Source organism: Nestor notabilis, unplaced genomic scaffold, assembly GCF_000696875.1.
Source record: "Nestor notabilis isolate BGI_N333 unplaced genomic scaffold, ASM69687v1 scaffold5895, whole genome shotgun sequence".
Taxonomy (NCBI): Eukaryota; Metazoa; Chordata; class Aves; order Psittaciformes; family Psittacidae; genus Nestor; species Nestor notabilis.
The window spans coordinates 1-14,145 of NW_009927769.1; the positions used below are offsets into that span (position 1 = coordinate 1).

General features: G+C 43.9%; 2 protein-coding genes across 2 annotated transcripts; one reads left to right on the plus strand and one right to left on the minus strand.

Moving 5' to 3' along the window:
• Positions 1-853: 853 nt before the first annotated feature.
• On the plus strand, positions 854-9,127 carry LOC104405466 (UPF0568 protein C14orf166 homolog; the record flags this gene model as incomplete). Its single annotated transcript, XM_010014194.1, has 4 exons — positions 854-942; positions 3,988-4,056; positions 8,184-8,232; positions 8,973-9,127. Coding segments are annotated over 4 exons (362 nt in total), but the record flags the coding sequence as incomplete, so codon positions are not given.
• Positions 9,128-9,541: 414 nt separating this feature from the next.
• Positions 9,542-13,094, minus strand: LOC104405467 (nidogen-2-like; the record flags this gene model as incomplete). The annotated part of the gene is made up of 6 exons (XM_010014195.1): positions 9,542-9,558; positions 10,342-10,454; positions 11,262-11,385; positions 11,944-12,101; positions 12,628-12,799; positions 12,965-13,094. Coding segments are annotated over 6 exons (714 nt in total), but the record flags the coding sequence as incomplete, so codon positions are not given.
• Between the last annotated feature and the right edge of the window lie 1,051 nt (positions 13,095-14,145).

Consider the following 14,145-nt stretch of genomic DNA (forward strand, 5'->3'; position numbering starts at 1 on the left):
TTATAGATATTATTCATTAATAGTAAAAATAATAATAAAAATAAATGATAATGAATAATAATAAAATGTGATAAATACAATTCTTTAAAGCCCCATTTAAGCTTTAGGAATACAGAGTTCATATATTCTTTTACTGCTGGCTGAAACCGCCTCTCTGTGAACAGCGTTTTTGAGAGTTACTTGGACTTATTTCCACTTGTCTGTGTTCCTGCTTAAGGAAAGAGGAACTGCTCCATGTGAATCCCCCTGCACTGATGCAGAGATTCTCCTGTTGGGGAAAAAGGAGAAGGGCAAAGGGGAGAATCTTTCCCAGCAGTATGAGGTGCCATTGGCTTGGTCTTCCCCAGCTATACCTTTCATCATTTTCATTATTTTGACTTCTAGGTGCCTTCACAATAAATGGAAGTGGTGGAAAATAGCTCCTAAAATTAGCCCTAAATCCCCCATGTCTTCTCCCATTGCTGCTTCTACAGAAAGACAGCTAGGAATTGGTCCTACCCACACCCAGCACAATTTTGCTCTGCAGTGAAAGATATATAAAAAAGAATATCTTTGTATAATTTGCTTTATTTTCAAAGACTTAACACAGGTTTATTTTGCTGTAGAACATATGCAGTGTGTTTGGTGTTGAAAACAATGCTGCTTGTGTTTAGATGATGTTCTGCAACCTGACTCTGAAGCCTGGCACGTGCTTTGATTGCTTTCTAGCTAGACTAAATTGTTGCTTACTGCTGTTTATCCATGGCTTTGCCCATCCTTGAGAACAATCCCATACTGGGCAGTCAGGAAGCCAGTTGTGCCTTTTGGAGCCAGTTGAACTAGTGTATATTTTTAATGATGATTATTTTTACAGTGAATAATCCTGATTTCAAGGCTGGAGTGATGGCTTTAGCTAATCTCCTTCAAATTCAGCGGCACGATGATTACTTGGTAATGCTTAAGGTAAGTTTCACAGTTCTATACCTCCTTTCTTCCTTCTTTTCCCCAGTGGCTGGTATATGTGTAATAGCTTGTGGTGCAGAGTTAAATTATTACTTTAAGCACAAATAGAAAGTAAAATTCATCCTGTATGTGTCTTTTCAAGGGCATAAGAACACAATATAAATCATGGAAATTAATGAATAATTATCTTGGTAAACAGCTCATTTGTAGCTGAGTTCCTGGAGTTCCAACACTGGGAACTGTTGTTCCAAATTTGAAGTACTCTTTCTGTTTTTACTGATCCTCAAAAGTGTCGAGGAACATACTCAAAGGAGAAGACTGTATTGCAGTGCTAGAAATTAAGAGAAACCTGAAGACATAGAGGCTGAGTGATGCAAAGGCTGGTTTAAAACAGACATCCCAGGGAGGAACCACAGTGAAAGGCTACTTTCTCCTTTTTTTGTCCTGTGAACTTTGACTCTCTGTCGTTACTGAAGTCAATTTAATTTAGTCTTCACAACTAATCATGGCTTTTAAGTGTGGTAAATAGGCTAATTAATTTTTCTAAAGCATCTTTTTTGTGACTTTGAGAAAATGTGTAACTTACTAGTGGAACTCCATAGTTAGCTGTAAATTTTGGGTTGAACCTGTGCTGTATTTTGAAGTACTGTATTTACTGAGACTGTTGTAATGCTGAGTTCCTACTTGATCCTGCCATAGTATGGAAATAAGCTTAGTTTTGTTTGGCACCACAATAAACTCATTTCACTGAATAAACCCATTAAGATCAGTTCATTACAGTAGCTGTGATATTTACTAACCTCTTTTTTGAGAAACTAAATGCCATGGGTATTGAAGTTTATACAGTGTGTGTAAGTCTGTAACAGGTATACTTAACAGTATTATCACCCTAGCCTGGTTTCTTAATGAAATGACAGCCTGCAGTTATCCCATCAACCACTTTCTCGTTCTCTAGCCTTTGAACTCTTCATCAGTCTTTAGAGAGTGGTGGAGGTCTCATATATCAACGCCCTAGCAAAAAAGCCTCCAAACCTAAACCTCTGCAAAAATCAGTGGAAAAGGGATATCAGGTAGAATGAGAAGAGACCCTGTGAATGGTGAAATTGAGGATCTGCAGGCATGAGCTCAGCCCTTATTAGACAGAGTTCCTTCAGGTGGTCTTACAGGATTGTCTCAAGGTTAACAGACTTTACCTGAGTAGGACCATCTAGTACCATCTAATTTGGTACTAGCAACTTGAAGTGAGGAGAATTGGGTTTCTGCTATTTACATTTCTGTCACTGTTTCTACATTTCTAGTCTCACTTTTTTCAGACAGAAGTGGTTGAGCAAAACCACCAGCCTGAAATTTTCTTGCTTTTAATTACAGTGGGAACAGATTTCTGCAGTGGCAGTTCATATTACATGGGCAATAGTAATGCTAGTTTTCAGGGTTTGATGGTATTAGGATGTGACAGTGAAACCTTTTAATTCCATACCACAGTAAGCACATTTGCGGAGAATTTATGATCCCAGTTCAGGCTTGGACACTGGGGAGTGGATGTTTAGGGGAGGCCAGAGGGTGCAAGCATGCACCCTCTGGATCTGCCAGACCTTGGCCAGAGCGGGCAGAGAGATATCTGAAGTCCAGTTTTGTTAATTTAAATCTGGGAAGTTCATCAGAAAGCATTGTATGACACAGCTGGATATCCTTTTCTAGTGCAAAAGGCACTCAAAATTCTTACACAGGGTTTGGCTTCACTGCTGGAATTTAAAGTTAAACTCCTCATCAAATCATTCTTGTCCATGCTACTCCCTTCAGTTAGAAAGATTTCTGGAAGTGTTCAGTGGCATCTTTCTAGTATCATTTCAACTTTAATCATGACCAAAACCAGAAGAAATCTTGGGGGAGAAACATGAAGCAATAAGACCGCTTCTGTCAGATTTGGCTACTCATCAGGGAAAGGTTGAGGAATGTGTTTGACAGACCCAGTTCCTTCTGGTGGAAGTCTGCCTGCATGGTATTCCTTCAGTTATTTTTAGAGGCATTTACAGCTGTAGGTATCAGTAACTGATAGCTTCGATATGATTTCATGCTATGTACTGGAGCCAGTAAAAACAGATGAGCAGCAGGGTTGTTAAAATCAAGGCTGTTCTTGTTCCTGTGTCTAAAAATAATTCCTTTCTGCTCTGTCTTTTTTTAAAACCTGGGTGTGTAGCCTTGCTCCAGGTTTCTCAGCATATGGAAGATGGTTCAGCACCTACTAAAAGATGCTGATAGCAGGATTTGCTTCCTGAAGCTGTATTGCTGCAGCATTAAAGGCGCGTGATCTCAGAAAAGTAAAGATGGTGCTGCTGCTTTGGGATTGTGATTATCTCATTCTGTAATCATAGTATCGTTGAGGTTGGCAAAGACCGTTAAGATCATCAAATCCAACCATTAACCCAGCATTGCCAAATCCACCACTAAACCATATCCCTGAGTGCCCCATCTACCCCTCTTAAATCCCTCCAGGGTTGGTGACTCCACCACTTCCCTGGGCAGCCTGTTCCAGTGCTTAACAACCCTTTTGGTGAAGAAATTTTTCCTAATATCCAACCTAAACCTTATCTGGTGTGACTTGAGGCCATTTCCTCTCATCCTATCGCTTGTTACTTGTGAGAACCGACTGGCCCCCCACCTCACTACGACCTCTTTCCAGGTAGTTGTAGAGAGCGATAAGGTCTCCCCTGAGCCTCCTATTCTCCATTCCAAAAAATCAGAAGCTTTCTGACTGTTCCTAGTACCTTGTGGTTTCTGGCCCATCAGTGGCTGAAATTAATAGTGTTATGTCCTTAACCTGTGGTTAAGCTTCTTCCCCCAGCCAAAGAAACTACACCTGTGTAAGATACTACTTGCAAAGGATAGTGCTATTTGAAAAGGTTAAAGGTCTGAAAGAGTTTTCCAAAAAGTTGTTCACAGAATTGTGGGTTTGAGGTGATGCTGGGTTATACTGTTTCCCTTGGAATTGCGGAGAAATGCATCAAGACATCAATAAATGACTCTCACCTTCAATGTTTTTCCTAGGCAATTCGCATTTTGGTTCAAGAGCGCTTGACGCAGGACGCCATAGCAAAGGCCAGTCAGTCCAAGGAGGTTTGTATAAACGCTGCATGAGTCTAGTGCTAATTGTTCCATATTGAGTGAAGAAGTGTAAGCATAAATGTCTGTCATCTCAGTCAAAACCAATTCTGTTTAAATGCTCTGTTTAGGAGGGTGGTGGAACCTTGCTTTATCTTTGCCATCCTGATTCAAAAAGACCCAAAGGATTATGGAGAGCAGTATGCAAAGCTTTTCTTGTTTCAGTTGAATACAAAAGGGTTTACCTGTATGATACATGAGTAACTAGGTGTTCCCTGTCTAGTTACTTGCTAGAGGATTTCCCTTACTGTTCAGTGCAGCAGGCCAACAGCGTGCGAACAAATGTATGACCTGGCTTTCCCTTGGAATCAGCAGCATTAGCTGCATAAACAGGTTGAAACATTCCTTCTATGGAGTGTTTTGTCTCATATGTACACCTCATATGTGTTTGAGGGATGGGATGTTGCATGTCCAACTCCTCCCTCCCCTCCTTCCCCAAAAAGACGTGGGGAAAAGAAACTTATGTGCTTAAACTCAGATTTTGCAGAGTTATTTTCTAACCACAAGCTGTCTGTCTGCAGGATCTTCTAGGAGATGACTGTGGTTTTACAGACTGTCAATTCTTAAACATTCCAGTTCTCCAGCTTTCCTCTCTGGCATTTGGCACAGCAGCTGCTGCATTAGTTCTTGGGTGCAGCCAGGGAAGGTGGCCTCTCTTGCCCTGCAGGTGTATGTTTAGAAGTGTCCCTGCTAAAGAAACTGGATCTGGTCAAAGAGCACAAGTCCCTTCATCTTTTCTGGCAGCTGCTCAGAACAGTTCATGCTTTATTTATTATCATAATATTGCTTATGTACTAAGTAGCAATCCCAGGTGCTCTAAGCTGTAGTGCAGTTATTTCCAGAGGCATTGGAACATCAAATCAAAGCTTTGGTTTTGTATATCCATAAAACCCTTAAATGAGCAGGAAAATATGAAAGCAGCTGAGACTGCTGTGTTCATTCTATGTTTGATAACAAATGTTAATAAAAAGCTGCTTTTATTTGTTGTTTACATAGCTGCACAGCTAGATATGAAGGGATCAGAATGGGATTTTCTGTGTTTGGCAGAGCCAGCTGCTTTGAGGAACAGTGAATTTTTTTCATGACAAAGAATTGCTCCGATAGGTGTTCAGAGCATCATCAGGTTTTAGGCTGAAATGTCACTGTCACTGAATGTAACGTGTCACTGGGAGAGTATTCTCATTAGAAAAACTAAACTTCAAGTGGGGTGGAGAAAAGGCAGAGTGTTGGAGACAGGAAAACAGCTTTGTGTGCCAGCAGCAATCATCAACATTGTAATGTATCAGATGAATGAAGAAAATACCTTAAAAGCAGAGGGGATAGCTGGGTTGCAGGATAGAAGGAGAGGAAGAGTAAACCTCTGCTTCTGTTTTTGGCTGGCTTGTTAATGCCAAAATACTAGGCAGTGACACTTTGTATATTAAGCCTTGCTCCTGGAAGCAGGTGATAAATGTCTGACTGCTGCATGGCAGACAGCTTTATATACAAAATGTCATGAGTAGCATGCCTGGCAATATCAAGATAGAGTGGGGAAAAGATAAAATAGATAAAGAAATGTTCTCTGACTGAAGGATATATATGAGGACTCTGGTGAGGAAACTTAAACTGCTGTGCTTGTGGCTGAAATGCACCAAGTAAAATGAGATTTATCTTGTTTGGTTGTGAAGGTACGGTTTTCAAGATAAAACATAACACTTATGGCTGGGTTTTTGTTGTTTTTTGGGGGGTTTTTTAGATTGTATTTTGAATGGCTGGTTATTCAATGTGCTTGATGTCTAGACAGGATTCAGATTTATACTGACAGGCTTGTAGTGTATCCTAGGTAGTATTGAGTACAAAAATGTCCTTCAGGATCACTTTAAGGATGCTCCCAAAGGCTATACCTGGGGAATATTTGAAAACATAACAAAGTGGGTAATTTCCCCCCTCACACTCTGAAATCTGAAACCCCAGAGAATCTAGTTCTACTGTTGACACTTCAAGTTACAGGGCAGGTGGCTGTGGTGGTTAGGACCGTTGCAAGTGTTTTGTGCAGCATTTTTAAATTAAATTGTTGGGGAATGTGGCTGTGAAATTAAGTAGTCTGTGTAGTTACAGATTTAAAGGTGATCTTCATTTCTCTCTGAAGCTGCTGTGCAAATGAGCATGTGCTTCTTGTAGCACCAGCAGGTGCCTGTACAGCCCAGTGCCTGCTGTAAGACCACTGCTTGGGAAAGGCCAGTCTGTGGCTCAAAGACACCTTCCACCACCTGAAAAGGAGCTAATGTATGTAGTGGATGTAGCGGTGGGAGTGAGGCAGATTAAGTAAAGCTACCAGGGTGTCTCAAAAGACCGCCTCTGAAGGTGCCTCTGTGGTCACTCGGTGTTGGAGGTACCTGCAGTGGCCCTGGGGAATTTGTCACACAAAGAACTGACTGAATCAATGCTTTGCTGCTCATGTGGCTTTGAGAACACAGCAGGGTGGCAAGGAGCAATTTGCAGCCTTACATTTAAAGCTATCTTCTTGAAACACTTATGTGTGAAGTCTGATATTGCAAGAATCTGTCTGAAGTGGTGAATCCAGAGGCCATGAAGATGATCTGTGAGGGCTGGAGCACCTCTGCTTTGGAGACAGGCTCAGAGAGCTGGGGTTTTTCAGCATAGAGAAGAAAAGGCTCTGGGGAGACCTTACAGCAGCTTCCAGTGCCCAAAGGGGCCAACAAGAAATCTGGAGAGGGGCTTTTGACAGAGGCATGTAGGGACAGGACAAGGGGGAATGGCTTTAAACTGATAGAGGGGAGATTTAGAGTAGATACCGGGAAGTTCTTTACCATGACCATGGTGAGACAGTGGCACAGGTTGCCCAGAAAAGCTGTGGCTGCCCCATCCCTGGCAGTGTTCAAGGCCAGGTTGGAGGGGGGTTTGAGCAACCTGGTCTAATGGAAGGTGTCCCTGTCCATAGCAGGGGGTTGGAACTGGATGATCTTTAAGGTCCCTTCCAACCCAAACTGTTCTGTGATTAGTGGTGTTCTTATCAACAAATAGGTTAGATTTTTAAGGTAGTGGTTGAACATCCATTTTATTGAAGAGTCCATGAAAAAGAACCACTCTTTGAAAATGGGCTAACTCCAGTGAGTTATGGTCACCATTTTGTTTAGTGTGTGTTTGATCAACTCAGTTTTTTTCTTTTTACATGTCTGTAAAGCCTTTAAAATAAATCCTCACTGTTTAGAAGGTTTAGAACCCCATCATTGTAGAAACTAATAGTATTGAACTTGAATGTTTTGTCGTGCCAAATGCAAGACATCTGGCAAATGTTCAGAGGCAAATGTTGGAAATAATAGAAATTACAGAGGTAGTAAAAGCAAATTTTAAGGCTTGCATTGTTGAAATCTAATTTGATGTGCATGCTGAAACATGGTGAGTGATTGTTTAGCATGACTGCTCCTCCCAAGCTGGAGAGGACAAAGAAAAGAGAGCAATACCTAAGTAAATGACCACTAATGAAACTTTTCCTTGTGCTGTCTTAATAGAGCAAGTGTATATAGAAAATGGAACGTTTAGCTTTATTCCTAAGCTTAACACTTCAGAAAATGCTTCTGGGGATGTTGATAGAGGTTGCAAGTTCAGCTCTTTAGAAACTCACTTGATTACAGAGAATTTTTACTGTTTTTTCAAATTGGGCAGTGCTTTGAAAGCTGGCAGCTGTTTGAAGGCACTACTTCCTCAGAAAGCCTGGTTTGTGCCTGCTTTTTGTTTGTCTGGGTAGCAATGCTGCTGGGTTGGGTGTTCTCTCACAGTACTGCTGTTGGCCTTTTAAGGATTGAATGTGGGCAGCATGTATCCAATGGGGTTCGCTTGACAAGTCGGGGCATTACTAAGCATGAAGATTTTTCTTTACAAATACTCTGGATTTGATGTTTCAGGACACAAAGGCACTCGTGTGTAATCAAGCATGATGACTTTTCAAAGTTTTCACACACATCTATACAAGCAAAACTCAAGTGTCCTCCAGAGCTACCCACTGGAGTACTTGATCTTATTTTCCAAACATGCAAAATGACATTTCTAATAGTACTTGAACATGCTTTTTCTTTTTGAAGGGTTTGCCTGTTGCTTTAGAAAAGCACATTCTTGGTTTTGATACAGGAGGTAAGCAATTCTCTTAATGTTACTTCTAAATAGTCTCTTAATGTTACTTCTAAATAATGATATTTGCCTTTGATGACGTATATTACTGTCAAATATGTAGCTGATGTGTACAGTAAAAAACTCTGTAGTGGAAAGAATTGCTCCCTCCCAGCTTGTTATTTAAGAGCACCCCTGAGCATTTTGTTTTGGAACAGAAAAGCATAAATCTTAACTGTGGAATATGTTGTTTCAGAGTAATGTTTAAATAACAACTTTTAACGGCAACCACGTTTGCAAGTGGGAGGAATGTATCTCACTACTGGTGTAAATCGTGCTTCTACCAGCAGAGGACCCCTGTGCTGCTTCCCTGTGGTTTGGTTCCATCATTTACCTCAAATCTAATCCTAGGCAGCACAAATTGGTATGACCTGATAGATTATTTTGTAAGCAATAGCCAGATGACATGGGACATCTCTAGGTTGGCTTCACTTTTGCTCCCAGAACACCTTAATTACTACTTAGAATGTTTCATACTGACCCAGCTTGGCTGTGGCTTTACTCCGAGGGCTGCAGGGAGCTGAGCACGGTTTTGCAGAGCACCCTGTCCCTCTCTAGGAGCAGGGAAAGTTGTTTCCTATTTCAAGTATGAAAACCACAAGCATGAACAAAGTGCAGAACGTTAATTTTGCTTAAGCTTCTCTTAAGTCCTTCATGTCAGATGAAAATGCTTGATACAACTTCTCTTTCTGCAACTCACCCAGATGCTGTTCTCAATGAAGCTGCCCAGATTCTCCGACTGCTGCATATAGAGGAGCTCCGAGAGCTGCAAACAAAAATTAATGAAGCAATTGTAGCAGTTCAAGCTATTATTGCTGATCCCAAGACGGACCACAGACTAGGGAAAGTTGGGAGATGAACAGATAAAAGCTTTTAGTCTCTTGTGTACTTAGTACAATTAGGAACTATGTACAACTCTGTACAAGCCTGGCATGCAGTTTGAAATGGTATTATTTTACTGTTTTGAAAGAAAACAGGAAATTGAATTCTAACTTCTAAGGAATTATCATTTTTCTTTAAATAAATGAAGTTGGGGAAAATGGACACATTGTTCTAAATAGCTCTGAGTTGGCAAATACGCCTTTTTCTTTTTCATTGTGTTTGGCTTTGTGTTGAGATGGGAGTGTTGCACAGTCTCTGCAGATTCCTCTTTTGTTGAGGTCCTGCCATATGAACAGCTCGCCCCTGGCTTGCTTGCTGCTTCTCCACTCTACCCTACAACTGAAATACTTAAAAACTAAATCCAAAGCGAAACTTAAACCAACCATTTTATTCAATTATTGTAGTAACCTAGAAAAAGTGAAGTATTACAGCGTAAATGGTATTTCTGAACATGTATTGGTCTACATTGGGTAGGTCTATGAAAGCACGTAGAAGAACCAACAAGCATGAACAGATCAATTCTAGCATATTCTTCTAATATAAATACTAAAAGACATGCATTGAGGCAGTGGTGAAAATAGAGAGTTGTCTTCTGGAAAAAATTCAATGCCTTTGCCACATCACATAACTCTTCTGCATGCTGTTAGAGCATACACGGTCTCTCTCTTCAGGGCTGTACATTACTTAGACCCAGCAAATACTGCATCCAAAGCTCCCCATAGGCGTTTATTTTTTTGGCTAAAAGGACCTGTTGGTCAGATTGTCATTCCTATTAAAAATGAATCCATTCTTCTTCTAATAAAATAAATCATTTGAATAAGAAACTACATTTTAAGTTTGCTTGCCTAAGATCCACAGGACCATTTTTATTCTTTTGGTAATATATTGATATTTTTCACTTTCAAAAAAAATACAGTAGTAAAGACTTGAGGTATCACTTCAAAAAATACTAAATAATCTTTTGTAGAAAAGTAGGTTGCTTCATTGGCCTTGGTTAAGGGTTTCTCCCCTCTTAGTTGTGTGCAGTGGTAGTTTTCTGGGTCTGAAGTTGTTTTGGGTGCCAAGATGGTTGTTTCTCAAAATAGCAGTTACTATTTCCTCGCTGCAGAGAGAAATGGATATCTTTAGCATGTCAAGCACAGAGCAGCTGTTACACAGTCAAGGGTGGGTGGGGTTTGTGGTGGGTTTTACCTCCAGGGCAGTAGGGATAAACTGCAGTTATTCCATACAGATGTGATCGCTGCTCTGGAAGATACTCATCGGTAAAGGAGCCAGTTTCCTTATCAATAGCTATCACACCATCCCTGGTGATAAGGGGGAGAAGTGCTTTACTCATCTATGGAATTTGTTTCCCCCTCCCCTCCCCCCATCTATATGCATTTAGGAACGGAGGCAGCTCAAAAGATTAGTCTGAATGCTTGCAGAACAAGGGGAAAGAAATTCCCCCCATAAAATCTACATCCAGTTTGTTGAGTGTGTTTCTCTTTGGTGATCCAGTCACAGAAATGGCCTTCCAAGGGAAGATTATCTCCCTGAGAGTCTCCTCCAAGAATGACAAGCACTTAAGTGGTTGTAATCTGCTGTGGTTGGATCAAAGTTTTGAAAGCTTCCAGCTGGAGTGGGAATAGAGGCGAGTTCCTGATGCCGAGGGCCTTAGGTGAAGGGGGGGAAGGGAACAACCGAGGACAGAATATTTTCTTTGACTTAATCTAGTTTCAGAAACTTGTGCCAAGTTTTAGTTTAAAAAAAAAAAAAACCCTCAACAAACCCAACCACTATTTCTGTCCCACCCCAGGAAGCTGGGGGGGGTGTTCCTAAACAAATTCCTAAACAAATTCTGCACTGAGATTTACAAGCGGGTGTTGCTGAACGTGGCACTGCAGGAGACCCCAGGGAGTGCTCTGGTGAGGTTCCAGGACTTGGGGACCAGGGAGCAACCTGGGAATGTGTTTTGTTTCCCCCTGCTCTGGCTCAAAGGCCCTCCAAGCTGCTGGCTAGCACTTCTCCAGAGGGAGTGCGGAGCCTGGCTCCTGGCCGCTTAGGGGAGCAGAGCCCTAGGAAATGCTCCTCAGTGTTGCCAGATGAGGAGGGAGCAAGTTTTCTTTCCTTACCGTCTCCAGTCTGTGTGGTAGAAGTGATTGGCATAACTGATGATGCTGAAGGGGTAGTTGAGGTTGTTCTGTATGACGCGCCGGCCTGTGCCATCAGGGAATGTGCACTCCAGGTACTTTGTTCCTTTTCAAACACAAAGACAGTTATCAGGCCAGAAACTCCCCCACACCAAGCATGTTCTTCGTATTCACTGAATTTTGAAACAGCTTCTCAGCCTAAGGGTGTAGAAGCAACTTATGCTGTGAGCCCCCTTGTCCCTGTCACACAAAGTCCTTTGGGGCAGGACACTGGAAGGGGGCAGAGAAGCCCACAGGTAGCAATAGGCTGAAGACATACACAGAATTACAGAACAGTTTGGATTGGAAGGGACCTTGAAGACCATCCAGTTCCAACCCCCTGCCATGGGCAGGGACACCTTCCACTAGACCAGGTTGCTCCAAGCCCCGTCCAACCTGGCCTTGAACACTGCTAGGGATGGGGCAGCCACAGCTGCTCTGGGCACCCTGTGCCAGCGCCTCAGCACCCTCACAGGGAAGAACTTCTTCGTATCTAATTTTAAATCTCCCCTCTGTCAGTTTAAAGTCATTCCTACTTGTCCTACCCCTACTTGTGCTTATACATAGCTGGATTTCCCTTTGAGGCTTGATATGTCTCAGTCTGCTCGATGCTGGGTGAAGTTACCTGCATCTGCCCAACAAAGCAGCTTGGAGAAGGGGTCGAAGGTCAGGCCATTGGGCAAGCCGATGTCCTTATTCACCAGGACCCTCCTGTTGGCTCCACTGACAGTGGACGTTTCAATTTTGGGTGCCTCGCGATTCCAGTCTGTCCAGTAAAGATTGCTTGGGAAAAAAATGTATAATGAACAATCAGGACACACAACAGCAGTGGTAGGAGATGAGAAGCTTTCTCTTTGTTACTGGCTTTTGTCAGGAGAGGGGCCTAGTTTTCCCCTTAACAGTGCTTGAAATCTTTATTTGATTTGAAAAAAATCTCTACCATAAAACCAGAATAATGTCAAACATGTTTACGGCACAAACCGCAGCTCTTAGATGAGGGCGAGTCTTAGGAGTAGCACATTTTGTATCACAACAGCACCCTAGAGGCACAGCTTGCATTTTTGAACGCCAGGCGTGTTTCAAAGCTTTCCCAAATAATGCACATCCTGACGCTGAAACAGCAGGTTTAGCTGTCAATGAAATCAGTCAATCAGTCAATGAAAGAGGGGGTGGGACACAGAGCCAATCCCTCCTGTGGGTGTGCAATGTAGGAGAGCTGCTCCCAGGGTCAGGGAAGGTCCTTGGCACCCCACCATGTGTCCAGCTCTTACACCTTGCAAAGCCCTGTGTGTAAATCCCCACTGCTCACCCGCGGACAGGGTCCACCGCGATGGCCCGGGGATTGACGAGGTCTGTGTCGAAGAGCACCTGGCGCTCGGAGCCATCCAGCCGGGCTCTCTCGATCTTATCCAGGCCACTGTCAGTCCAGAACATGGCTCGGCGCAGGGTGTCCACTGCCAGCCCCTCGGGGCTGATGAGTCCTGCCGGAGGGATGGGCACGGTCAGAGCTGCTCCTGGACCCATAACAGCATCCCCAAAGCCAAGGGATGTGAGGGCGCAATGGAGGACCCCAAACCTGTGATGGGCACAGGCAGGCATGGACCCACTGCTGTGGCTTTGGGCAGGTTTGGGTGATGGGAGCACACCTGAGTTGATAATGGTCTCCGGTTCAGAACCTGGCTCCAGACTCGCCCGGCTTATGGTCCGTCCAGCCACATCAGTCCAATAGATAGTCTTCTCCCGGCAGTCATAGTCGATCCCCACCACGATGGAGCCCTGTCAGGGTTGGGAGAGGGACACAGGGTGAAATCCTTCCTGGGCCACAGCCAAGAGCCTCCTCCTTACCCCACCAGCCAGCACTGAGAGCTGCCCAGGGCACTCTGCAAGATGGAGCAATAGGGAATGACACTCAGATCCCTTTTCCCTAGGAAACCCAACACTGATAGGCTCCTCCTGCACACCTCCCAGCTTAATGCTGCAGCAGAGGTTTTTAGACCAGCTGTGGCAGGCACACACCCACATCCAGATGGGTTTGAAACCCTTCAGCTCAAGGAGAAACTGCTCCAACAGTAAAGCCAGCCCCAAGAATGACCTTTAGGATTGGGAAAGGGAATGCTTGGCAAGGTGTTTCAGTTCCCCAGGGTGCAGGGAGGGTCATGGCCCAGCTTCCAGCATTCCTCTCCCTCGGTCTGGCTTGGATGGAGGTGCACACGGCCATGCTCCAAGAGGAGTCCAAGAAAGGGAAAAGGCAACTTTGGAGTAGAGATGTGCCAATGGCAGCCTGGGACCCATAACCAACAGCCAGGGGACCTCTGCAAGCACTCATGCTCCTTCCCCTGTGCAGGCACCCCAGGTCTATGACCTGCCCCTCTGCTCAGGAATGGCTGGAGGAAGAGATGAGAGCACTCCTGCTCCCTCTCAGTGCCACAGCAGCCAGCACAGCCAATGTCCCACAAACCAACATCAACCTTCAAGAGGTGACCCCTCAGACCATCAGAGTGCAGACAAAAGTGGTCCAGAGAGATGTGAAACACACATCAGCCTGTTCCTAACTCCCTCCAGTGGTCCTGCACCCTGGACCCGATGCTGGAGATACTGTACATGCAGGGAGAGCAGGGTCTTCGCCGCCTCCTTCTGCAGCCATGGGGCGGCAGTTAGCCGATTTGCTGTCCCTGAGCGTAAAGCAGAAACGTCCCTGTGGCTGGTGGGGACACATCAGGACGGGGTGAGGGCCGGATGCTGGGCGGTGCAACGCTGGGGAGACCTGGCACATAAGCAGGGGGTGACAGGGAGAGAGATGGCTCAGAGAGCATTGGCCCCTTGGCTC